This window comes from Rhinoderma darwinii, chromosome 1 (assembly GCF_050947455.1).
Source record: "Rhinoderma darwinii isolate aRhiDar2 chromosome 1, aRhiDar2.hap1, whole genome shotgun sequence".
NCBI lineage: Eukaryota > Metazoa > Chordata > Amphibia > Anura > Rhinodermatidae > Rhinoderma > Rhinoderma darwinii.
In genome coordinates, this window is record NC_134687.1 from 468975266 (window position 1) to 469002538 (window position 27273).

General features: G+C 41.6%; 1 protein-coding gene across 1 annotated transcript in view; it reads left to right on the plus strand.

The window, feature by feature from the left end:
• The window catches only part of SLC15A4 (solute carrier family 15 member 4), a 55771-nt gene that overhangs the window by 13180 nt on the left and 15318 nt on the right, over positions 1 to 27273 (plus strand). The window contains exons 2-6 of the mRNA XM_075833434.1: positions 5484 to 5770; positions 7059 to 7221; positions 8203 to 8274; positions 13921 to 14089; positions 14615 to 14770. Of these exons, the coding sequence (XP_075689549.1) occupies positions 5484 to 5770; positions 7059 to 7221; positions 8203 to 8274; positions 13921 to 14089; positions 14615 to 14770 (847 nt within the window). The remainder of the gene's footprint in view (positions 1 to 5483; positions 5771 to 7058; positions 7222 to 8202; positions 8275 to 13920; positions 14090 to 14614; positions 14771 to 27273) is intronic.

The window sequence follows — 27273 nt, forward strand, 5'->3', positions numbered from 1 at the left end:
AATGGATGCATGAAAACCACGCAGGTCGAACGGAAGCACTTCCGTGCGAACTGCGTGATTCGCGCAACAGCTGTCAAACTCTGAATGTAAACCGAAAAGCACCACGTGCTTTTCTGTTTACAAACATCCAAGCGGAGTGTCATAATGATGGCGGCTGCGCGAAAATCACGCAGCCGCGCATCATACACTGATGACACATGCAGCTGTTAAGTGCATTTTGCGCACGCAAAATGCCACGTTTTTTGCGTGCGCAAAACGCACACGCTCATGTAAATCGGGCCTAAGGGCGAGTGCTCGTTACTATGATCATTTGTCCCCATGCATTTCCGTCATGTTTGCAGTTCACCCCCCCCCCCCCACTCCGATGCGATCATTGCTCGTTCGTCGGCTGATCGTTGCCCTGTTTACACATGAACTCTAGTTTGCCCGATCATTAGCGTGTGTATGAGGGGCTTCAGTGTAATACCTTTTAGCTGTTGTACTTTCACACTATTCATGTTAAATGTTGGCACGTGATAACCAAGTTTCTGTTCCTGTTTTTCAACAGAAAATGTTTAGTGTAATCTTCTTGGCTCCTTGATGTACCAAATTGCACGTTAATATGTGATAAGGTGCTTTCCATTAACCACAAAAAGCTGCTGCAGTCATTCCGATGCTATACTATTAGCACCTTCTCGTCCTGTGCCCACGATCCATAACATAGAAAACTCGCTGCCACTGTAAACCGGCATACAGCCGAGACCGTTTCTAATATTAGAAGCATCCATAGCAAGACAACCTGAATAAACCGCTTGAGCTTTGGTCACACATCATGGGTGCCATTAAGGCCCTGTTCAGATCACCGCTTGGTGTGTATGGTGGAGAAAGCTACTGGTATACACGCTAAGCATACCCATAGGACTTCTTTTCCCGACAGAGGCCAGACTTGTCCTTTTGGCCTCAATCAGGCCAGTTTATCGCCCCCCAAAAAAGTTATGGGATAGCATAGTAGACTACATTAGTCCATACAACTGTATACAAAATGTGCGCTGTGCAATATACTGTATAAATAGATTAGTTTTCCTATATACTTTCTGTATTAACCTTCACGCATCACAACGTAACCGCACGTCGTGGTGCAGGAGGTGATGTATGGAGCGGGCTCACGTGTTGAGCGCACTCCGTACACTGCGGGTGTCAGCTGTGTATTACTGGACTAACGGCCAGTTACAGCGATCGTGCTGTTCCTGGCCGTTTAACCCCTCAAAGGCTGCAGTCAATTGCGACTTCAGCATCTGAGGCTTTCTAAAAAGGGTGGCAGCCCCCTCTGACAGGTCATCGGCACCCCCACAACGTGATTGTGTGGTATCGATTGTTGTCATGGCAGCCCAGGGGCCTAATGAAGGCCCCCAGGTCTGCTTTTACTCTTTCCCTGTTAAGCCCATTTCTCCTCTAAAGTAATGTAAAAAATAATAGCGTAACAAAATTGGTATTGCTGTATCTGTAAAAGTTGAACTATTACAATATATCATTATTTAACTCGCACGGTGAGCGTCGTAAAAAATGTAAACGTAAATTTTTTTTTTTGTGGTCAAATTAGCGGTGTAAAAAAATTGTAAGTGATCAAAAAGTTGTATGTACCATAAAATAATACAAATAAAAACTACACCTCGCCGAGAAAGCATTCGACCGGGTTGACTGGTCGTTTCTCAGAGACTTTATCTTGCTTAGGTCTAGGCCAAAGAATGCTTAGCTGGATTTTGAGCTTATGCTCCTCTCCTTCGGCATCCGTGAAGGTCAACGGCCATACTTCCTCCTCCTTCCCTATCGCTAACGGAACCCACCTGGGTTGCCCGCTATCCCCCCTTATTTTTCAGTCTATGTCTAGAAACTTTTCTTTGTCATGTCCGTAACAACCCAGACATTGTAGGTGCTGTAGTCGGGGACGTGACGCACAAAGTAGCAGCATACACAGACAAACTCTTGTTCATTTCCCGCCCCCCGTATCTCGGTTCCCAACCTATTAGCCGAGTTTTAAACATTTGCATCCCTGTCCAATTTCAAAGCAAACTTTCAAAAATCGGAGGCACTCAATGTAACTCTACTCTTGTAACTACCCTCACCTCCTACGAACAATCAAGGGGGACCTTGACAGATGGTCCAAAGGGACCTTCACCTGGTTTGGTCGCTGTTCCATATTCAAGATGAACGTGTTAACTCGCCTGCTGCCCCAGGCTTCTGAGACCATGTCTGGCTTGTCACCTCAAAATCTAGTGACTTCACACTCCCCAAGTCATCTGACTTCTTCCTACTGTGTGACATCCCTATCTCTACATCCCCAAAAAATCGGTGGTACGTCACTTAGTTAACACGACCTGCGCGTGTACACCGGCCTTGTGGAAGCAAGTTGACCCACCTACAATGCGCCTTTTGGTTTCAGAAGATCCAGGATGTGAAACGCATGGAGGAACTCGTGGCGTATTTACGGGAGACACACATGATGAATTTGCGTGCTCCTGGTGTCACTGCTTTGAGAACTCGTCTGAATAATTCTCCTTGTTATCCTAACGCTATACCCGAAATGGGGAAGTTGATTATTAGAAGGGTGCTGAGGAAATGCCCCCCCCCCCTTTCTCCCTCTTAATTCCTCCTTGAGGTTTCGTCCAGTCTAAATAGACTATTAACTCCTTCCCGACCACCCACTGTCTTGATGTCAGGCAGTGTAGGTCCCCAGCCTACAACATCTTTTGGCGTCGCAGTAGTTGAGGCTGATGAACGCTCATCCTCTAAGCAGGAGCTGTAGCGAACAACTGCTGATCTCAGAGCAGCCTCCTGAACTCATCTGGGGTCATCCTGTACTGTATTTTACAGCTCCTGATCTTAGAGAAGCCTGCTTGATACAGCTGGGGTCGGAAAACATTCGGACCCCAGTTGTTTAACCCTTTGATCGTGGGCATGACCGCGGCAAGATCAAAGTGAACTCTCTGCTTTGATCTCGTCGTCGGAACGATCAAAGACCGGGGAATTCCTCTGCAGTCAGCCCTGGGGACCCACAAAGGACCCCAGGGCTGTCAGTAAAGTAAGCCTGCTGTTCGGGCACACTATGTGCTGCCCGATCAGTAGCCTCTGTCATAGTGACAGAGTGTAATGTATTAGCATACAGGAGTCTGCTAATACATTATAAGTAAAAAATAAAGTTATAAATGTATCCCTTAATGAGATTAAAAAAGTAACAAAAAAATAAGTCATTTATTTTGCATAAAATATATTTTATTGCCCCCACATTACATAAAAACAAAAACCTACACATATTAGGTATCTACACAACTGTAATAACCTGACAAATTAATTTAGCAGGTTTAGTGTGAAGCGTGAAAGGACAAAGAATAAACAAGAGAAACTATGGCGAGAATCTATTCTTTTTTTTTTTTTTTTTTTTTTTTTTTTTTAAACACCTTTTGGCCTCATGCACACGACCGTGCTCGTAATTACGACTCGTAATTACAAGCACGGGCGGCCGCGGGCAGCAGGCCGCTTTTGCGAGCCGTGCTGTCATTATAAAGTATAGCAGCACGGCCCGTAAAATAGAAAAATAGAACATGTTCTATTTTTTTAACGGCACGGGCACCTTCTCGTGAGAAAACGAGAAGGTACCCGTGGCTAACACAAGTCTATGAGCCCGTTATTGCGGGTCGTAATTACGACCCGCAATAACGGGTGTTTTTACGGTCGTGTGCATGAGGCCTAACTCTGTTGAAAAAAAATACAATTTTTCGCGCATAAAATAAGGTCTCATGCAGCCACGTCAATGAAAAAATAAAAGTTATGGCTGCTGAAAGGCAGAGAGGCAAAAAACAAACATTTAGCAGGTCATTAAAGGGTTAAGCTGATTTGCATTGACAAATATTTTAACTTTTGTTCTTCTTGCGTTTACTTACTGCATTTTGGATATCCCTAAGGGCATTCCTGTTTTAGTAAATGGGTCTGGCACATGTCTGAACCAGGAACTGATGTTCCGGTGATTTCCTTTCAGAAATGTTGTGCTAGGCAGTTAGTTCGTTGTGAACCACGCTTACAGCGTGTTGTCATTTCTATAGCATTATAAGATTGAGAGATTGTTGAAGTGGGAACAAAATATTTTAGAATCTTCTTATTAACCCCTTCAGGAATGATCCTGTTTTGGCCTTGTGGACGCAGCCGATTTCATTCCCCCCCCCCCTCCCCAGATCTGACGTGTCCCATTATGTGGTAATCACTTCTACCTATCAAAGCGATTCTGAGTTTGTTTTCTCGTGACATGTTGGACTGGGTTCACAGTTTTTTTGCAGGCGGAAAATCTGCCTCAAAATTCCGTTTCGAAGTTTGAGGCAGATTTTCCTTTGGCTGCATGCCGATTTTTGCAGCTTTATTCGCCCTTGGCCATTGAGCGCCGCGGGCATAAAACCGCAAAATATGCTTTCTCTGCCTCCCATTGATCTCAATGGGAGGTCAGAGGCGTAAACGCCCGAAGATGGGGCATGTCCCTTCTTCTGCGAGATGGTTTTTCCGCTCGCGGAAGAAAATAGCCTCTGCCTCCCATTGAAATTAATGGGAGGAATTTTCAGCCGGCTTTTGCGGCGTGGGTTCCGCGTCAAATTTGTCAAACTCCCTGTGAACCCAGCCTTAGTGGAAAATTTGATCAATAAATTCAGTATTTATTTGTGAAAAACCCCAGTCGTGTGCATGAGGCTTAAAAATAGCGATTCTGGTATAATATATATATATATATATATATATATATATATATATTTTAATTGTAATTTTTTTTTATGGCGGTCACCGTGCGGGGTAAATAACATTATATTTTCATAATTCAGGCCGATACGGATGCAGCGATGGCAATTATGCATAGTTAACTTTTTTTTCTAATAATAAAGGACTTTATAAGGGGAAAAGGGTTTTGTTTTTTTTTAGTCCCACTAGGGACTTGAAGATCCAATTGTTGGATCGTGGCTCTAATTTATAATCTGCAATACTTCTGTATTGCACTGCATTATACTTGTCAGTTTCCAGCCTCTGGCAGGACCTAATCGCATTCCGTAGATGGCAGACCAGAGGCCTTTGTTAGGCATCCTGTGGCCATAGCAACAATCGGTGCCGCGGGGTGACTATGTTGTTGTAACAACTTAAATGCGGTGATCGGCGATCACTGCTGTAATCCGAACTGATTTTTTTTTTTTTTCTCCCACAGTATGAAGGCTGCTACTGGCAGCATGTACTGGGAGATGCCGGGCATAGGGGAATACATGTGCGCTCCGTTAGGAGCACGAGTAGACTAACTGGCTGCAGGCACAAGGACCAGCGCTGCAGCCCATTAATCTACGTGGGGTGGTTGGGAAGGGGTGAAAGAAATCAGATGAGGCATGATGACGTCTTTATCACTGTGGTCGCTCGGCTGTATACTCATGAGCATCTTTGCTACATCTGTATCTATAAATTCTGTGCCCGCTTCTGTTTTTGTATAGGTGAAAGACCGTGGGCCGGAGGCAACGCGTAGATTTTTCAATTGGTTCTACTGGAGCATTAACCTGGGAGCAATCATATCTCTTGGTGGGATTGCATATGTGCAGCAGAACATCGGATTCCTCACTGGATATATAATCCCCGCAGTCTGCATTGGGGTTTCCTTTTTGGTGTTCATGTGTGGACAGACGTTCTTTGTTACCAAGCCAGCTGATGGCAGTGCCTTTACTGACCTGTTCAGGATCCTGGGCTACGCCTGCTGTACAAGGAAACCAGACAACCAGAGAATGTATGTATAATAATGTGTGGAATTACAGCTGCAAATGTTAAGATTATGGCTTTGGCCTTGGTCCGAGGTGTTCTTCAGTATAGCATGATTAAATCTACAAGGAATAGGGTATGTAATATATGTGCCACAGCACTTCATTGTGTGAGATCAGATCCCTATAGTGAATGGCTACAGGAATATAGTGCGGTTTACATCCAGCATATCAGCGGACACTATATGTGAACATAAGGCTGCACGTACGTACGTAGTTTGACTTCCCTTAGACTCTCTGTTCCCATCCAGTCATAGGAACAGAATAACGGAAGAGCCAGATCTGTCCAATGACTGACTCAACCACCACCCGATGGAGCCCATTGACTATAATAGGTTGTGTTTGGGTTTCTGTCATTTTGTCGGACAAAATAGCACTGCATGTCCGGCACGTACGACCGTCTGCAGCGGATGCATCTAACAAAGCCTCCGGTACATGTGAACAGAGCTTTATCTATGACCTAGTTCAGAAGTTTATCCACACTTGCCCTTGCACATAAGCTCTAATCCAATTTTAAGGCTGTAGGAACCTTTATTATCTTCATTAGGATTACCTGATTCTTTTCTGGAAGGAAAAATGTAAAATATTTTTCAAATTTTACTAAGCTGACTTTATTTAAATGGTGGTGCTTTTATTATTTTATTATGATTTATTATTATTGCGCTTTTTTTTTTTTTTTTTGTGGTTACAAGGCAGCAGGGACGTGTGGACAATGTTGACGTTCTCTGCAGACTTGCAGTTTATGATAGGACAGTGTCTGAGTCCTTTCAACAATGACTTTGTCTGCAGGTCCCTTATTAATAGTTCTCGGCTCAACAGCCGTTTATTATGGTGCCTGATTAAAAAAGGAAATTTGCATCCCTACCGTACTCCTTATGCACGAATGGATGTAGAATGCAACCTGCCATATTTTCTGAGGAAGTCCAATAGATTTTGGCGGGTGCATAGATCGAAGCCTCATTTTCTGAATATCCCCCTTTATGAAGCTCGTATAAAGGATTTCTGGGGTTGGCTTGCCTATCTTTACTTATTGGAAGAGAAACCAGCAAGGTTTTTTTGGTCTATGGTTGTGGGAGAAGGTCTTTTCCTCACCGGTGATCTCCATCGGCTAGTTTCCTCTTCTCCGAGGTTATCAGGATGTTGGCTGCAGTGGTGGTCTATTGCTTTGGTGCTTACACATAGTACTGACGTTTGAAGTATTCTTGTAAATTTCATGTTATGTCATGTGCCGCTTCTTTCTGTTTGTAAAACCAACAGACAAAGCAATGGTTCACAGAGGCACAACCAAAGCATTTTGGACATGGCCAAAGCTTCACGCGGCGGACCGTTTAGAGAAGACAAAGTAGAAGATGTGAAGGCACTTGTCAAGATCATACCGGTTTTCTTGGCACTTATTCCTTATTGGACAGTGTATTTTCAGGTAAAAAAAACAAACCTATCCTTTTCATACCTAGTAAATTGTCAATGCCCTTCCTGGGAGCAGAAGGGTTACAGCTGTGACTTTAAAGTAGGGCTGGGCGATTATGACCTAAATCATGACTAACGACCGATTATTTAGGCCACGCTCCTTTTTGCATGCCACAAACTGTATAGTGGCACTCCACACCACCACAATAGTGCCAAATAAAATACATACTTGCCTAACCTCGTTCTATCGACTAGTGAAGGAGATTCCTCTGCTCCTCCGGTCTGTGTGGCTCGGCACAGACATGCGCGATGACATCACTGCCTCCCTTGCGCCAGTGTGCACCGAGCGATACATAATGAATGGTACAGCAGGGACCTTATGGCTCCCTGCTCTACCATTTGGATTCAACTTATCTGCGTCCTGACTAAATGCGCAAGATGACGTCTGTTAATTGCGCTGAGTTTTTTGGTTTTCGTTTTTTTTTTTTTTTTTTAGATTAATTGCCCAGCTTTACTTTAAAGGTAAACTAACAGATTAATATCTCCCATTAATCTTTCCACCTAAAGACCTATATTCTTTTATTTTTGGTTTAGCTACCAATAAGCTTCACAAAAATTCCCCTAAATCATTGTACAGTTGAGTTAGACTACTTTCTGATAACTTTATAATATTTCACATACCTCCAAGTTTTTTAAAAGCTGTGCTTGCTGACTGTGAATGGGAATATTATTGTTTACGTCTCTGGCTAAAAAACCTGATCAGGACAGGTTTTCAGTCTCCGAATGTAAACTGGAACATTTCCGTTCACTGACTGAAAGAAGATCTTTAAACGGTGAGTAATTGGAACACAACTTATAGTAGAAAGTCTCATAACTTTTCTTTATATATTGATCAAGTTTTATCTTCATACATTTTGACATTAGGAGAAGCACAACTTGTAGCTACTAATAGATATATAATTTACTGATTCAACATGTCATATTTTCGTTCTAGATGCAAACTACTTATGTTCTTCAGAGTCTGCATTTGAAAATTCCACAGATATTTAGCAGTGAAAATCACACGGTAAGTGTTCTTATATCTGGGTATTATTATTATTAGTTAGGAAGTTCATTATGAACACATATTTATAATCTTTAATTATTTCATGCTTTATGGAAAGCTAGTAATCACTCCATATGGGAGAATACCCCTTTAAGTGACGGGGGAAGCGTGGATGGTCCGTACAATTAGAAAGGACACCATTAAAAGGGTTTTCTGGGACTTTGAAGAAGCACTCCAGCAAAATTCCCCTTCCATTTCTAAACCCGATTAGATAAAGAGCATTGATGGCAATCCTCTTACCGGACAATTCCTTTCACCTAATCCGGTTCAGCCAAGACAAATTTCACTGGAGTTCTTCTCTAATATTGATGGCCTGTTCTTGAGCTAGGCCATCAATGTTTGAATGATGGGTGTCTGATTTCCAGGACCACGCAATAACCAGAATTAAGCGTCCCCCTTAATTGTTTACTTAATGGCAGTGATCCCAGGAGTCAGAAACCGACTGATGAAATATTCATAACTTAACCTGAAGATAGGCCATCAATGTTAAACTCCTGGAAATCCTCTCTAGGATGTCGTGCCATCATAATAATACATTTCTAGATTATAATTTTATTTTTTTCTACTCGTGTATCTTTTTGTTAATCCTTTCCCTGCCTGATTCATTTGTTTAAAATGGATAAATAAAATACAGATATTTAAGTGTCATAGGACTTTGGTGCCTCTGTTTTCACTTCTGCCTCTTCTGCACAATTCAATTTTTATTTTATTTTTTTAATCAGTAGTTTGTAAAAATTTTCAAATGCAATAAACACACAAAAGGCACAGACACACCTGATACATTGCAAAATACATATGATATTGACATCTGTAGTTCAGTCAAGAACATAACAGTACAGCAGAACAACCCCCCCCCCCCCCACAATCCAATGAAATAGAGTTCAGACTACAAAGTCATGTACAGACAGAAATCCATGTTAGAGTTGCACAAAGTAGCGCCCATATCTAGGAACAGTCCCAATAAACCTAACTAGCCTTTCTCAAGCATAACCGTGTAACACAAAAAGCACACATAGATGTCTGTCTCGTGTCTGTGTGTCTCGTGTGTGTGTCTGTCTCGTGTGTGTGTGTGTCTGTGTGTCTGTCTCGTGTGTGTCTCCCTCAATTGTAAATCCAATTACAAAAATTTCATAAAAATAGTGATAGAATTGTAAAACTAACACTCGAATATTGTTTCAATATGATCCCATGTGGATATACTCATATATACATAGGACTGTATATCCTAAATAGTACGTGTAAATAGTGTAATCCTCATCATATAGTAATAAGGCCAATCAATAGGATTGGCAACATATCTGTGACATGTGAATATTATCTCAACAGGTGTACATAACATACCAAACGTTAAAAACGAATCATCCTAACCTCGCTGGGCCGGCTGTCAGCGTCCCACACTGTCCACTGCGCATGTCCATAGATTACATTACATCCATTTTCACGTCAATGCACGTTGCGACGTACAACGCCCATTCGTGCATGCGTGATTCTCACTCATGATGTAAGTTGCCACCTTGAAAGAGGACACTGCTGTTGTCATATCCCATATCTATCTTAAACTACCAATACTCATGTCACAGATATGTTGCCAATCCTATTGATTGGCCTTATTAATATAATATGATTACATGATTTACACGTACTATTTGGGAGATACATTCCTATGTATATATGAGTATATTCACATGGGATCATATTGATACAATAATAATTGGATTTACAACCGTAATCTGTAAATAAGTGTGTGTTACACTGTTATGCTTGAGAGAGGCTCACACTGAGCTGAAACGTCACACATGCAATTAAAGGATCATTTTTTTTTTGGTAGTGCTGCTTCACTTTCCTTGGTTTATAGTGAAGGGTCAATCGGACTATGAACTAAGAGGCGTGCACCCAACTTGGTTCTGTCCAGTGCTGCTGATCTATACCTTACTAACTAGCACTTCAAGTTACCCAGCATACCCGCTACATTCCCATTCAAGTACCATGAGATGTAGGTGAACAGCGTCATCAATTCCGCTTTTTCATGAGACTGAAAATGCTTGCCCACAAAAACTTCCAATTTTTTGAAAAATTTTGATGCACCAGACTCCACAGAACATTCAATCTCCAACCTATCCATATCAATAAATTTTTTCATTTGCACAATCCGTTCAAAAATCGTTGGGACCTTCGGGGTAAGCAAACGAGCCAATAGACTACGTTTAGCTATAACCAAAAATACATGTAGGGCTTGCGGAGACCTAGCAGAGTCAGGTAAATCATGGAATATAAGCAGTAGTGGAGCTCTATCTAAAGTCACTTCCCATATGTCTGCTATAAATTTCCGTACATCCTGCCAATATTGAGCCAATTTCGGGCATGCCCATAAACCATGGAGAAGATCTGTTTTCGGAGTGTCACACTTTGGTCAAGCCACCAATCTGTCTGGGACATTAGGATGAGGGGGAATGTTAAAACCATTGATGGCTTTATGAAGAAACGTAATGAGTTTCTCGCCAGCGTTCCTTGACCACTGCTTTCCTCACCTTCAACCAACCACCAAGTATCTTTTGCGTTAGATCAACATCTGGGAACTTTTTGTTCCAGGCTTGAAACATGGCTATTGTGGATTTGGCCTACTGTTCTAGTCCCTATTGTATGGCAAATTGAGAGGAGGATTTGATCGGAGGAGAGGCAACTAGAAGATCAAGACTGTTGTCAAGACCTATGTTAGATACGACCCGTAGTTGCGCTGTAAAAAAAAAAAAAAAGACCAATTGTCCATATGCCAGGTAATGATGAGACTGGACATTTTGGAATCTACCAGTTCTTGAAAAGTCTTACAACAACCTTCAGAAGGCTTTAAAATGTGTTGAAGTTGTAATATGCCCAAGGCATGCCATTCTCTGAAATGCGGATTCTCGCTCTCCTGCGGAAAGGCTGGTAACCCCACAAGTTCATATGTTTAGATGTGTTGTGGAAGTTTAAAGGAGTACCTGATGGTTTTCCAAGCCATGATAGTATCCCAAAATAACACTCGTCTCCTCACATTGCTTGGGAGTGACCCAAATTCCGTTTGTAAAAGGGCGGATACGTGCCAGGGGGCCACTATCCCTGCTTCTAGGGAATAGTTTGAATAAAAGGTAGACCCTTGTAGCCTGTCTAGGCCTTGACGGGCAAGACATGCTAAATTATAACTACGGATATCAGGAAGATGAAGTCCTCCCAAATCCTTAGGCACCATAAGTTTCCTCATAGCTATTTTCGGACGCTTTCGTGACCAAATGAAAGAGGTAAAGGCAGAGTTTAATTTTAGAACATCCCTATGCTTAGAGACTCTGTCACCACATTATAAGTGTCCTATCTCCTACATAAGGAGATTGGCGCTGTAATGTAGGTGACAGTAATGCTTTTTATTTTTAAAAAAACGATCTTTTTTCACAACGTTAGAAGCGATTTAAGTTTATGCTAATGAGCTTTCTTAATGCCCAAGTGGGCGTACTTTTACTTTCGACCAAGTGGGCATTGTACAGAGGAGTGTATGACGCTGACCAATCGGCATCATGCACTCCTCTCCACTCATTTACACTGCACTAGCGATATAGATATATCGCTATGTGCAGCCTCATACACAAACACTAACATTACTACAGTGTCCTGATAATGAATACACATGAAATCCAGCCTGGACGTCATGTGTACTCAGAATCCTGACACTTCTGACTCTTTTTTTTTTTTGTGAGATTCCGGCAAGTGACACCAAATCTCGTTTAGCTCCGAGATCTCGCGAGATTTCGTATCCGTTGCTGGAATCTCACAAAAAAGATTCAGAAGTGTCAGGATTCTGAGTACACATGACGTCCAGGCTGGATTTCGTGTGTATTCATTATCAGGACACTGTAGTAATGTTAGGGTTTGTGTATGAGGCTGCACATAGTGATATATCTATATCGCTAGTGCAGTGTAAATGAATGGAGAGGAGTGCATGATGCTGATTGGTCAGCGTCATGCACTCCTCTACAACGCCCACTTGGTCGAAAGTAAAAGTACGCCCACTTGGGCATTAAGAAAGCTCATTAGCATAAACCAAAATCGCTCCTAACTTTGTGAAAATAGATCGTTTTTTTAAATAAAAGGCATTACTGTCACCTACATTACAGCGCCCAAAAACTCCTCAAAAACCCCCCGAAAATGCCTCCCATTGATTTCAATGGGAGTTGGATGAGTTTTTTTTACCGCGAGTAAAAAGAAGCGTCATGACCCATCTTGAGGCGGTTTCCGCCTCCAAAACCCCATTTAAATCAGTCAGAAAGAGGAAAAAAAAACCTGGAGGACTGAATCGGCGTACCCGACATCTATCCATTATATAGGAGAAGCAAACATTGGGTATTTGATCTTTCAGAATTTTAAAACATTCCCCGGTGTATCAATCGGGGTCTGGAGCTTTGTTTTTTTAAAGAAGTAATGGCCAATTTGAGTTCAGGTTCTGTAATGGGGGAATTAAGTTGTAGACTTTCCTCCTCTGATGGTAGGTAAGTTTAAAGAGTCAAACAGGAAGGGAGTCAAAGAAGGGCGAAGTCTGACACCCAGCATAAAGTTCAGGATAGAACTCCCTCAAAATGGTATTAATCTGCTTTGGCTGAACGTGCGACTGACCCGTCTTGTCTTGCAATTTAATGATCTGAGACTGCGACCATGGCCCCCTGGCCAAACGAGCCAGAATTCTAAATGATTTATTACCAAAACGAAAGAGTTTGGCCTCCAAGGCCGTACGTTTCAGTTTTTCACCCTTATCTAGCGACAATTCATAATCCCCTTTAGCTTTCAACCAGTTTTCCTTGTGTTGTAGTGTAGGAGTGTCCTGAAAAGAGGTATGTGCTCGCCTAAGCGCTAGACTGAGGTCCTGTATCTGCTGTTTGCATTTATTTTTAAGTGTGGAGATATATGCCATTAAGTTACCTCGCAAGACTGCCTTCGCCGCGTCCCAGTATAGCTGTGGATTATCTGCAGGACTACTATTCGTGGAGTCCTATTCCATCTACCAACCTCTATGGAGATTTCCTACAAATATGTCTGCAGATGAGTCTTTTCAGTCTCTACTCGGTCTGCAGGATTCTTAAATGTGAACAGTAGCCATAATCCACAAATATGCCATTTCTGTAGAATATCCTACCATAAGATGTTTATAGAAGGCCGATTACATGCCGACAACCAGACCTGCACTACTAAGATTCTGATGACCTGTTCCCAACGGATTTTGTGTGGCTCCAAAATTGTCAGGTTAATGCCTCTTTTCACTTTTCAAGCCAGTTTGATAATTGACATTGATCAGAATCCACTCAAAGTCTTCATCACGACACTGCATCTGACAGAAGGGGGCATGCTCTCCTCAAACTCCCTCAGTAGTTCAGCCTTGGGATTTGGACCTGTTACTTTATTTGAGCATACATCTGCACAGATTATTTTTGTGTATCTCATTTTTTTGTTAGATCTGTTACAAACCTTTTGTGTCATGCACTTTACATTTAACGTAACTTTTTTATTTATTTTTTTTGCAAGTACTGTGCGTACACATGTAAAACAAATCTAGATTTGGGTTTCCTTCAATTTATCTTTGTATTCCAGTTTCCAGCTGCATGGCTTACTATGTTTGATGCAGTGCTTATTTTGATCTTGATACCACTGAAAGACAAGTTGGTGGACCCAGTCTTGAAAAGAAGGGGCTTATTGCCCTCATCGCTGAAGAGAATTGCTGTTGGAATGTTTTTCGTAACTTGCTCCGTTCTAGCTGCAGGTAAGTTCATCTTGGTGTCCTAGTTAGAGTTCGGTGCTCGTAAATGTAAGCAACCGATGGAAGCTGAAGACACCGCTAGATGTGCCGCCAATAGTCAGGAAGATCTGTCCGCTCTTGAACCCATACTGTAGCTCTAACAGTGCAGCACTTTGCTTTCTATGAGCAAAGAAAATAAACCTCATTTGGCATACGTTTGACCCATAAAAAAAAAAAATCGGATACTTGTAGTTTGCACCTATTTTTTCACTTAAATATTTCTTTCCATGAGGATAGGAAAAAAAAATGTAGTGTGAAAGAGGCCTTAATCGGATCTTTTGACAGCAATTTGTACGGGATCCTGTCTGTTTAGTGTTGATATACTATTAATCCTCAGCAGTGCCTATTCCTCTGTATAGACTAGTGATCTGTCTCCTCTACTTACCCTGGTCCCTGGATTACTACTCTGAGAAGACCAAGAGAAAATGCCCTCAAGCGCATAACCCCAAACTATTTTACTGTCCCTCATTTTATGTTTGTCATATGCAGGTATTTTGGAAAGTAAAAGATTAACGATTGTCAGAGATCATAAAATCACGCAGAAGATTGGCAATGTCACGTATTATGCTGCTGATCTCCCCATATGGTGGCAGCTGCCTCAGTATCTGCTAATCGGTATTAGTGAAATCTTTGCCAGTATAGCAGGTAAGTCCAATTGTCTATATAAAACGTTTATTAAGTGGAACTACGTTTCGATGAAACCGCAAACTCTGATGCATTGAAACTTCGATATGGTTTCGATGTTGTGCACCCTCAAACGGTTCAATACCATTATTTCATGTATTTCGATACTAAGCTGTGCGGCCGCACAGCTTAGCATTGTAACACATGAATGTATGAGCGGCTGTGTAATACAGTCATTGCCCCGCTCCTGAGTCCTGACACGTGCGTGCCATCTGCATGATGAGGTGCTAGCAGTGCTGCACTAATGAGCGGCGGCACTGAAGACCGAACATGGCGGGCGCACTACAAAACACCCCCATGTTCTGTCTTCAGCGCCGACCGCAGCATTCAAGGGGAAAATGAGAAGAGGGGATGCCCCTTGGATCGCGTCACATGAAATTCCTGTGACGCGATTGAGGGACATACCATATATGGGCAGACATCCCAGGGTCCATTGAAGGCCCCAGGGCTGTCCTACCATATTTCCTGTTGTTCGGGCATATTTATGTATGTCATAAAAACTACCTGTGTACTATCCATGCACTGGGTAATGTACTGTACATGCCAGTACATTAAAGTTTAAAAATAAAAAATGTAAGACCTAAAGTAATGAAAAAAAAAATGGACCTACAGAAAATGGAAGAACTTTTTTTATTTTAGTTTTTATTACTGGTGACAAAGTATCGTTTTGGTTTTGAAAATGTCAATCCTACACAAAATTGACTGATCCTGAACAGCTTGTCTCCTATAATGCATTCTGAGAGTTGGTTTTTGCTACATCAGTTCACTGTACAGTGACTGGTGTAAAGACTACACTTCCTAGAATGCAAATCACAAGATTTATGCAGACGCTGAGCCAGCAAGGGTCACTGGGAGATGTGAGCTCCGCATCCTGCAGAACTCTGAATGTAGTGGTGGATAACAAAGGGCTACAAGACATGCAGTGTATTCACAAAGTTGCGAAACTTTTCTATATACACATTTACTATATAGACTGTAAAACAATGTTCATAAGTCAACGCACACTTCAAGTATGCAGGCGCTCATTATTGCGCTGCATCTTTGGTTGATAAACCCAGTCTCTCAATTGGAGATCAACTACCAAAACAAGAAAACACCTGACCGCTGGCAGGGATAAACGTCCGGTGGTCGGGGTCCTTAAAACCAGCGCCATAGTGTTTACGGCAGTCAGTGAATGGTGGGGACCCTGAGGAGAACTCCTGAGTGCGGTGTATAGAATGGCAGCAGCGACGCTGCCTCTTTGTCCCGGTGGTCATGTGACTGGTCACATGATCGCCGGGTGCCGTTGGTGGCAGGCTGCTGCTGGGTCTCACTACACCCAGCACAGCCCTATTCGTGACAATAGTCACTATAAGGGTATGTGCACACGTAGTGACCAAAAACGTCTGAAAATACGGAGCTGGTTTCAAGGGAAAACAGCCCCTGATTTTCAGATGTTTTTTTTGACCAACTCGCCTTTTTCGCCGCGTTTTTTACGTCCGTTTTTTGGAGCGGTTTTCATTGGAGTCTATGAGAAAACCGCTCCAAAAACGTCCAAAGAAGTGTCCTGCACTTCTTTGACGAGGCAGTCATTTTACGTGTCGTCGTTTGGCGGCTGTCAAACGACGACGTGTAAATGACAGGTCGTCGGCACAGTACGTCGGCAAACCCATTCAAATGATGTTTGCCGACGTATTGGAGCCGTATTTTCAGGCGTAAATCGAGGCATAATACGCCTAGTTTACGTCTGAAAATAGGTCGTGTGAACCCAGCCTAAGAGGGCTGATTTCCTCTGACCTTTTTGAGGGACCGATCATAACCGTAAAAAATAAAGTCCAAAAAAAGAAATTAAATACACCTAAAATACCCACCCAAAATGTTGCAGTCCCCGACAATTATTGTTGCAACGCTAGCCCTGACCCAATTACCCTAAAATAGACATGTAATATATCTGTTTACGGTAGACCATGTAGATCACATATAACAGGCCTATTTTAGGATAAAACTATATTACCAGAAAAATTTAGCTCAAAGGTAAAAAAGCATATTTTGATTTTTTATTTTTTTTACTAATTTCAAACGAAGTCTAGAAATTCTAAAATCGCAAAAAGGATGTGTATAAAAAAAAAAAGGAGAAACCTACGTGGTCTACGAATGAAACATTGCAAAAATCACGTCGCTAGCCCAACATATGTAACTTGTTTAAGTTACAACGCATTTTGCAATGAGTAAATGGTGTCTGGTCCTGAACCGGTTAGAATGAAATGTGCATTATTTTTTTTTAGTGGAGTTTTTCATTTCGTGTAGTTTTGTACATGCGTTTTTTGTTTTTTTTTGTGTTTGGGCATTCCTATAGAGAAGCGTATTGGGATAAATGCCTGAAACACAATACCCAGAGCAAGCTGTTTGGCAAAGCATTCCAGTGACCACAAAATTTGCCTCATACGCCACAAACCAAGTTATGTAGTTTATTTGATATTTTACTATAGTTTGGAATAGCACATAATCTGTCCGCACTTAAAACTGCACGAAAAAATGGTGTGTGAATCCAGCCTAAGGCTGATTCGCTCCAACAGTATGGTAATATCTGCTATTGGATCGTTATGTTTGATCTTAATGCGTATAAAGTAAGGGAATGTTGTTTCCAGTGTTTGTGCTGTACTGTGTTGCTGTCTAGAGGATGTGAGCGGTACTGCTATTACACACTGGTAACATAAATGCAGAAACTGCGGCCTGCACAACTTAAGGCCGGATTTACACAAGCGTGCGCATTTTGGGCTTGCAAAAAACGAGGCGTTTTGCGCGTGCAAAAGGTACTTAACCGGTCCGTGTGTCAAACGCGTATGATGTATGGCTGCGTGATTTATTATGACGCTCTGTATGTTTGTAAACAAAAGCACGTGGTGCTTTTCTGTGTTCATACTTTTTACTGCTTTTTGCTCGAATCGCACGCGTCCACTTGACTGAAGTTGACTTCAATGGGTGCGTGATGCGCGAACAACGCACAAATATCGGACATGTCGTGAGTTTTACGCAGCGGACACACGCTCCGTGAAACTCACGGACAGTCTGCACGGCCCCATAGACTAACATAGGTCCGTGCGAGGCGCGTGAAAATCACGCGCGTTGCACGGACGTATTACAAGTTCGTCTAAATAAGCCCGAATTGTAGTTCAGTGACAAGTGGCGCGTGTGACTGCTCAGTTTCATATAGTGACTCTTCAACCACGCCTTTTATTCCTTTCTGTTCATAGAGAAGTGAAACCCAGCAACCAACCCTGCCGAAATCATGTGCCGTTACTTACACCCATAGGTTTTTCTTACATTTTTTTTTTTTTTTTTTCTCTTCTAAAGTGAACATCCTTATTTTTCACAACCTTTGCCTAAAATGCGGAATCTGTTTTAAATGAGATTTTATTTTTATTTTTTTCGTTTTACAAAATGACCCTTTTGTTTTCTGCCGTCAGCTCTTGTTCCATCTTAATACTCCCAGTAAAACCGGATGCTGCGGTCAGCAGTAGTAATAGAGCTCCATGCAACCATGTGTCGCAAGAGCTTTAGGATGTCACGAGCTTTGTACACATTTGACAATTGCTTAATTGCAGGTCATGGGGTTTTTTTTCCCCCGCTTTTTTTTTTTTTTTATTGGATTTTCATCAATGGTTTTACTTTAAAGGCGTTATCCCAGAATCGACAGTTATCACATAGCTACAGGATTTTCTGGTCACTTGTACCCCCACTGTTCGTGGGGGGTCTGTTTCTCTTCACTGCTCGACCGCAGTTAGAAGGAGCTTGAATAGAGCAGCAGTCGTGCACGAGGCCACCGCTCCATTCAATGTCTATGGGACTGACTAAAAAAATCCAAATGCTGCACTTGGCTAGTTCCATCATCCCCCTAGACTTAGGACAACGGAGAAGGTAGAGCATGTGCGCTGACACTCTATTCAGTTTATCAGAGGGCCAAAATAGTACCCAGCACGTCCTCTAAAGACTCCTGACTGCGCCATCCTATTAGGCCAGGTCCAGACGTGGTGCAGTCTGCAACAATGCTAGTGGATGGAGTTTTCAAATCCCAATTAACTTGTAGCGGAAAAAAATCCAAGCAAATATCAGAGCATGCTGCGTATTGTCAAATGTACTGCATGCTCCTCATGGGCGGAAAAGCCGCAGGTTTCACCCTTTGCAATGTATAGGGTGAAATTTGAGACTGAATTTTGCCACATCTGGTTTTAGCTATATGGGGTAGACCATTGGTTTCTGATTGCAGCGAAGTAATTTCGCTAGTAATGGAGCTGTATTGTACTTCCCTGCACAGTGGGTGACCGGGAAGAGCAGAAAGAAAACTAGCAACGCGGCCCTTTCACTGTCACATAATCTGGGTTTCCTGCAACAAAGTAAACTAATAATCGCTACTAGTGCCGTTACTTTCTGTGTGTGTGAGAACATTGGCCCTTGTGGTTGCTGCTAAAGCAGCCTTCTGCCATAGCGTAAACCGCTGCCACGAAGGGATCAACTTGTTCGGCCATATTGCTTAAAGAGGGTCTGTCACCACATTATAAGTGCCCTATCTCCTACACAAGGAGATGAGCGCTGTAATGTAGGTGACAGCAGTGCTTTTTATTTAGAAAAACCATATATTTTTACCGCTTTATGCAAATTCGTTTCTTAATGCCCAAGTGGGTGTGTTTTTACTTTGGTCAGTGTCATACACTCCTCTGTATAACGCCCACTTGGTCTAATAAGTGACCAATCGGTGTCATACACTTCTCACCATACATTTACACTGCAGATGGCGATATAGCTATATCGCTATGTGCAGCCACATACACAAAGACTAACGTTACTGCAGTGACAGGATTCTGAAAACACATCACGTCCTGGCTGGAGGTAATGTCTATTCATTGTCAGGACACTGCAGTGATGTTAGTGTTTGTGTCTGTAGCTGCAGATAGCGATATCGCTATCTGCAGTGTAAATGAATGGAGAGAAGTGTATGACGCTGATTGGTCAGCGTCATACACTCCTCTGTAAAACATGCCCACTTGGGCTTTAAGAAGCTAATTCGCATAAAGCTCAAATCGCTCCTAACGTGGTAAAAATAGATCGTTTTTCTAGATAAAAAAACACTGCTGTCACCTACGTTACAGCGCCGATCTCCTTATGTAGGAGATAGGGCACTTATAATATGGTGACAGTCTCTTTTACATAAGCTTTACTGGTCAAACGTCCATCCATAGGATTTAGGGATTCACATTAACACAATCAGCCAGATAGATCCAGTATATGAAATAAAATCGTGTGGACCCAGCGTTTCTAGGTACTACTTGGATTCCACTTGACTTAAGTTGTTTCTATATAATGCTTCAAAAGGTATAGTCCGGACCTGAAGGTTAAGGCCCTTTTACACCGGCCAACACTCGGCCGGTGCAGCGAGCGCGGATCAACGAGACATCGTTGATCGGTGCTTGCTTGTTCCTGTCACACGGAGCTATGGATGGGGATGAGCGGTCGTTGCGCCGATTGCTCTTCCTCATACATTATTATCATGTCTGAAGCGCATCTCCCTGTTTATACAGGGAGATATTCTGCCGACAATGATATTTTACTTTTTTTAAACTATACGACCAGCAGATGATCAAGCGTTTGCTCGGTCATCTGCTGTTCGCTGCCCTGTTTACACATGTCAATTATCGGCAACGAGCTTAGATTAACGTTCGTCTGCCTGATAATCGTCCTGTGTAAAACCCCCTTTACACTAGTGGGGGTCTGACCACTAAAATCCCCACCGATTCCAAGAATCGGGTAACTCGAATCCTACTCCCAACGGAGAAGCAGCTGTGTGCATCTGTGGTCACTCTCTAACGTCAGCAAAAGATATATGGAGTGTGCTGCGTGACTAGTTGAAAACGACAGGCCTTTCATGTTTGCTTCTACAGCCTTTGTAATGTGAACAGTGTTTAACCCCTTTGGGACTGATCCATTTTTGAATTTTTCGTTTTTAACGCCCTGCATTCCAAGAGCCATAACCTCTTCCTTTTTTTTTTTTTTTCCCTTCAATAGTGGTGAGGGCTTACCTTTTGCAAGAGGAGTTGTAGTTTCTTTTGGTACCATTTATAGTTCCATATAATGTACTAGGCTACTCAAGAAAAAATTCTTTGTGGGCTGAAGTTGGAAAAAACTGCGATTCCTCAATTTTTTGGGGTTTCGTTTTTACAGCTTTCACTGTGCGGTTAAAAACGCCAGCTTATCTTTATTCTGTGTCTCAATAAGATTACAGTGATACCAAATTTATATAGGGTTTTTTTTATATTTTACTACTTTTATTGATAAGCTTTTTGTTAAAAAATAAAAAAATAGAGCCATAACTTTATTTTTCTTTTTTCACTGATTGAGCGGTGTAAGGGCTTATTTGTTGCAGGATGAGCTGTAGTTTTTATGGATTCCATTTTTTTGGTACATAAAAAAAAAATTGTAATAAGTGATCAAATAATTCAGAGAGCCAAGTTGACCAATAAACAGCGATTTTTCTGTTTTTAAATTTTTTGAATTTTTACGGCGTTCACCATGCGTGTTAAATAACGCTATATCTTTTACAGACTCATCGATACCAATTTTGTTAAAGAGGCTCTGTCACCAGATTTTCAAACCCCTATCTCCTATTGCAGCAGATCGGCGCTGCAATGTAGATAAGAGTAACGTGTTTTTTTTTTTGTTTTTTTTTTAAAAACGATCATTTTTGGCCAAGTTATGACCATTTTTATATTTATGCAAATGAGCCTTTGTTTAAAGTTATGTCCAAGTGGGCGTGTATTGTGTGTGTACAGCTGGGCGTTTTTACTTGTTTTACTAGCTGGGCGTTGTGAATGGGAGTGTATGATGCTGACGAATCAGCATCATCCACTTCTGTTCGTTAACACCCAGTTTCTGGCAGTGCACAGACACACAGCGTGTCCTCGCGAGATCACGCTGTGACGTCACTCACTTCCTCCCACAGGAACTTCATCGCGTCGGATGAGCGAGGACACGCGGTGTGTCTGAACTGCCAGAAGCTGGGTGGTAACGAAGAGAAGTGGATGATGCTGATTCGTCAGCATCATACACTTCTATTCACAACGCCCAGCTAGTAAAACCAGTAAAAACGCCCAGATGTTACACACACAATACACGCCCACTTGGACATAACTTTAAACACGCCCAGTTGTACTTAAGAAAGGCTAATTTGCATAAATATAAAAATGGTCATAACTTGGCCAAAAATGCTCGTTTTAAAAAAAAAACAAAAAAACGTTACGGTTATCTACATTGCAGCGCCGATCTGCTGCAATAGGAGATAGGGGTTTGAAAATCTGGTGACGGAGCCTCTAACTTTTTTTTTTATTTTTTACATTACTTTAGGGGGAAAAGGGGAAAATGTTTGTTTATTTTTTTTCCCACTACTAAACTTTTTTTTTTTTTTTTTTAGGCCCCCTAGGAGACTTGATAATGCACTGCAATACTAACTTATTGCAAAGTATTGTTGTTTTTACAGGCTTCTGTTAATCGCGGGTGTCCGCTGTAAAATACAACTGACGCCCGCGGCTTATGGAGCTCGCTCAGAGCGTGTGCACGCGCCAAACCTCACCCCCCGCACCCGGACGTAATGTCACTTCCGGGTGCGCGAAGGCGTTAATCGACCTTGTATAATCAACATTTTTAACCCCGTAACGCACCAGTACGTCCTGTATTGCAGTGCCTTAAGGTACCGGTGCGTCCTGGCTAACAACTGTCACCCTGTGCAAGAACAAGGTGACAGAACTCTTAGACAGTTGATCGGCACAGTAATACGGCAGGGGACCAATCAGAGATCCCCTGTCAGCGATCGCTTGGTCAGTCTGCTGTGACTGACCAATCACAGCGCATGACGGCAGAAGCAGCGTCTGATCATCTCACATTCACTGTTGGGGTATGTGCACACACAAAATAAAAAATGTCTGAAAATACGGAGCTGTTTTCGAGGGAAAACCGCTCCTGATTTTCAGAAGTGCTTTTAGTCAAAGTCTCGTTTTTGGAGCCGTTTTTCTAGTCTATGAAAAACTGCTGAAGTGACATGCACTTCTTTTTCGTGGCCGTTTTTTTTTACGCCCCATCTGAACAGAATGACTGTTTCCCATTGAAATCAATGGGTAGATGTTTGCAGGCGTTCTTCTGATGTTTACGGCCCAAAAAAATGTCCGAAAACACTCAGTGTGAGCATACCCTCATGGTACGTGCACACGCTTACTTAAAACTTCTGAAAATACAGAGTTCTCAAGGGAGAACGGCTCCTGATTTTCAGACTTTTTTTTTTTTTAAGTAACTCGCGCATTTACGGAGGTTTTTGGAGTTGTTTTTCTATAGTGAATTAAAAACTGCTTCAAAAACGTCTGAAGAAGTGACATGCACTTCTTTTTCGCTGACATTTTTTTCCGTGCCAGTTTTTTCAAAACTGCCACGTAAAAAAAAAAAAAGATGGTCCGTCGGAACAGAATGCAGTTTTTCCCGTTGAAATCAATGGGCAGATGTTTGTAGGCGTTCTGCTTCCAATGTTTTGGACGTTTATGGCCCGAAAATAAGCCGTGTGCACATACTTATATTGCGGAGATCAGACGCTGTTTCTATTGTGCCGAGTAAAAGTATCTATAAAGTGCCACTTACCCCAATTAAACCCCTCCACTGCTGCCCAGTACCCCAAATCTTCCTTCCCTGCTTCCATCACATTGTGGGAGCTTTGTTTTTTTGTTTTTCTAAAAAAAAATTAATAGAGAGAGAGAGAGATAGCAATCGAGAGCTAGCTAGATGGAGAGAGAAATTTTACTGATTTTAGGGATAACCTACAGGATTAGATTATTAGGAATCTGTTAGTTATAATTCCATAGGTAGATAGGGATAGTTGGCTAGAAATAGTTAGGGACATTCTATAAAAAATATATATATTAAAAAAAAAAATTTGTTTCAAACTATATAGTTCACTGTTGCAGTACAGTTTATTGTAACAGACTCTTTTTACTGGGCGTATGAAATGCTTTGCTCTGATACTGAATCAGCTAGTGAGGGATCCGAATTTGTTCTTTCCTCATCTTCCAGCGATAATGAGGAAATTCCTAAATTGAATCGTGAAGTCGGCCAACATCGTGCCCTCCCTGATAAAAGTAAACATTTCTGGGTCTGTGATCACACGTTTTACCAACAAATTCGGTGAAATATACACCCCTGGATAAGAGATTGCGAGCGATGAATCCCTCGTTTATTTTAACCTCTTCAGGACACCGCCTGTTTTGGCCTTCACCCCTACCCGCACAAGTAACTGTAAGTCGTTGTGGGAGGTTACTTCCCGCAAGAGGACGTATAGTTAAGGAGTTGTTTCCGGTGCACACTGTCAGCGACAGTGTGAACCGGGAGGTCAGGTATCGCAGACAGCTGACACTCCACTCTTGCCGGCCAGCGGTCTTTTGCCGCTGATTTCGGCTTATTAAGCCCTTAAATTCGGCGATCGGTTGCAATCGCCGATTTTTAGGGGTTTCTGACATATCGGCAGACCCCGGTCCGAAATCGCCTCTGGCTGGTCCTCATAGACACTCCGAGTGACTGTGACTTCACACTGACAGTTGGAATACATTACACTACCTAGGTAGTGTAATCTAGCAGCGATCAGAGCTGCAGGTAAAAAAAAAAAAAAGTTAATACTAATGTTTTATAAAAGTGTAAAAATAAAAGTTTTTGTTTTCCTGTATTGTCATTTATTATAGGAAAAAAATGAAAACATTAAAAAAGTACACATTTGGTATCACCGTGTTCGTAACGGCCCAAACTATGAAACTGTTTTTTCCTCACGGTGAACAAACAAAATAAACAGAATTTGTCAGCATCGCTATTTTTTGGTCACCACCCCTCCCAAGATAGTGATCAAAAAGTCGCAATTACCCCAAAATACTACCAATAAAAACGACAACTTGTCCTGCAAAAAACAAGACCTCCCACAGCCTTTTTGACAAAAAAATAAACTTACGGCTCAGAATAGGGTGCCTCAGAAAATAAATAATTTTATAGAAACGTCATTTTATTGTGCAAACGCTGCAAAACTTAAAAAAAAAAAAAATATACACATATGTAATCGCACCGACTCGCAGAATAAAGTAAAACGTAATTTATTGCGCACGGTGAACGCTGTAAGAAATAAAGAATTTAAAGTGCCAAAATCGCTGTTTTTTTGGTCACCTTAGCTCGAAAAAAGATCCTGTGGGGGAAAAATTCTCACTATATCCCTAGAAATATCCTTTAGGGGTGTAGTTTCCAAAATAGGGTCACTTTTGGGGGTTTTTCACTGTTTTGGTTCCCGTCCGGGGCGTTGCAAACCCGACATGCCACTGAAAACCAATCCAGCAAAATCTGCGCTCCCAAATCTAAAAGGCGCTCCTTCCCTCATGAGCCCTGCAGTGGGTCCAAACATCAGTTTATGACCACATATGGGGTATTGCTGTAATCGGAAGAAATTGCTTTACTAAATGCTGCAAAAAAACTGTGCGGGTCAAAATGCTACCTATACCCCTAGAAAAATGCCTTGAGGGGTGTAGTTTTCAAAATTGGGTCACTTTTGGGGGGTTTCGACTGTTTAGGTACCACAAGACCTCTTTAAACCTGACATGGTGCCTAAAATATATTCCTAAGAAAAAGAGGTCCAAAAATCCACTATGTGCTCCTTTGCTTCTGAGGCCTGTGCTTCAGTCCATTCGCACACTAGGGCCACATGTGGGATATTTCTAAAAACTGCAGAATCTTGGCAATAAATATTGAGTTGCATTTCTCGTGTAAAACCTGTGTTACAGAATTTTTTTTTATTACAAATGAATTTTGCCAAAAAAAAAAATGTGTAAATTTCACCTCTACTTTGCTTTAATTCCTGTAAAACACCTAAAGGGTTAAAATAATTTCTGAATGTGGTTTTGAATACTTTGAGGGGTGCAGTTTTCCAAATGGTGTGATTTATGGGGACTTTCTAATGTTGAAGGCCCTCAAAGCCACTTCAGAACTGAACTGGCCCCTGTAAAAATAGCCTTTTGAAACTTTCTTGAAAATATGAGAAATTGCTGCTAAAGTTCTAAGCCTTGTAACGTCCTAGAAACGTAAAAGGACGTGGAAAAAAAACTATGCAAACATAAAGTAGACATATGGGGGATGTTAACTAGTAACTATTTTGTGTGGTATTGCTATCTGTTTTACAAGCAAATGCATTTAAATTTCGAAAAATGCACATTTTTACAAATTTTCGCTAAAATTTGAAGTTTTTCACAAATATTGAATTTATCGACCAAATTTTTTTCACTAACATAAAGTACAATATGTCACGAGAAAACCATCCCAGAATCGCTTGGATAGGTAAAAGCATTCTGGAGTTACCACATAAAGTGACATGTCAGATTTGAAAAAAATCATCTGCGTCCACGAGGCCAAAACAGGCTGTGTCCTAAAGGGGTTAAAGGCTAAGCCGTTTTTGTTTTTTTTTCCAAATCTCACATGTCCCTTTATGTGGTAATAACTTAGAAGAGTTTGGAATGCTTTTACCTATCCAGAGATTGTTTTCTCGTGACATGTTGTACTTTGTTAGTGAAAAAACTTTGATAAATTCAATATTTATTTGTCAAAAACCGCAAAATTTAGAGAGAATTTGCAAAAATGTGCGCTCTTCTAAATTTAAATGTATCGGCTTATAAAACGGATAGTAACTGTTGTGTGGTATTACTATTTCAGATATACCATACGTCTACTTTTATGCTGGTGTTTTTTCTTAACGTCTTTTTCTAGAACGTTACAAGGCTTAGAACTTTAGCAGCAATTTCTCACATATTCAAGAAAATTTCTAAAGGCTATTTTTGTGTTTCCAGGGACCAGCTCAGTTGTGAAGTGGCTTTGAGGGGTCCATACAATACAAGCCCCCATAAATCACCGCTCCCTCAAAGTATTCAAAACAGCATAAAGTTTCTTAACCCTTTAGGTGTTTCGCAGGAATTAGAGCAAAGTAGAGGGGAAATTGACAAATTCTCTTTTTTTTTTTAAAATCCATTTTAAGCTATATTTTTTTCCTGTAACACAAAAGGTTTTACCAGAGAGACGCAACACAATATTTACTGCCCAGATTCTGCAGTTTTTAGAAATATCCCGCATGTGGCTCTAGTGTGCTACTGGACTGAAACACCGACCTCCGAAGCAAAGGAGCACCTAGTGGATTTCGGGGCCTTCTATGTATTCGAATATATTATAGCACCATGTCAGGTTTGAAGAGGTCTTGTGGGGCCAAAATAGTGGAAACACCCCCAAAAAAGACACCATTTGGCAAACTACACCCCTCAAGGAATTTATCAAGGGGTATAGAGCATTTTAACCCCACAGGTTTTTTGCTGAATTTAGTGGAATTCGTCCATGAAAATTAAAATCTATTTTTTTTTTTTTTCCAATAATACTTAGAAATTATA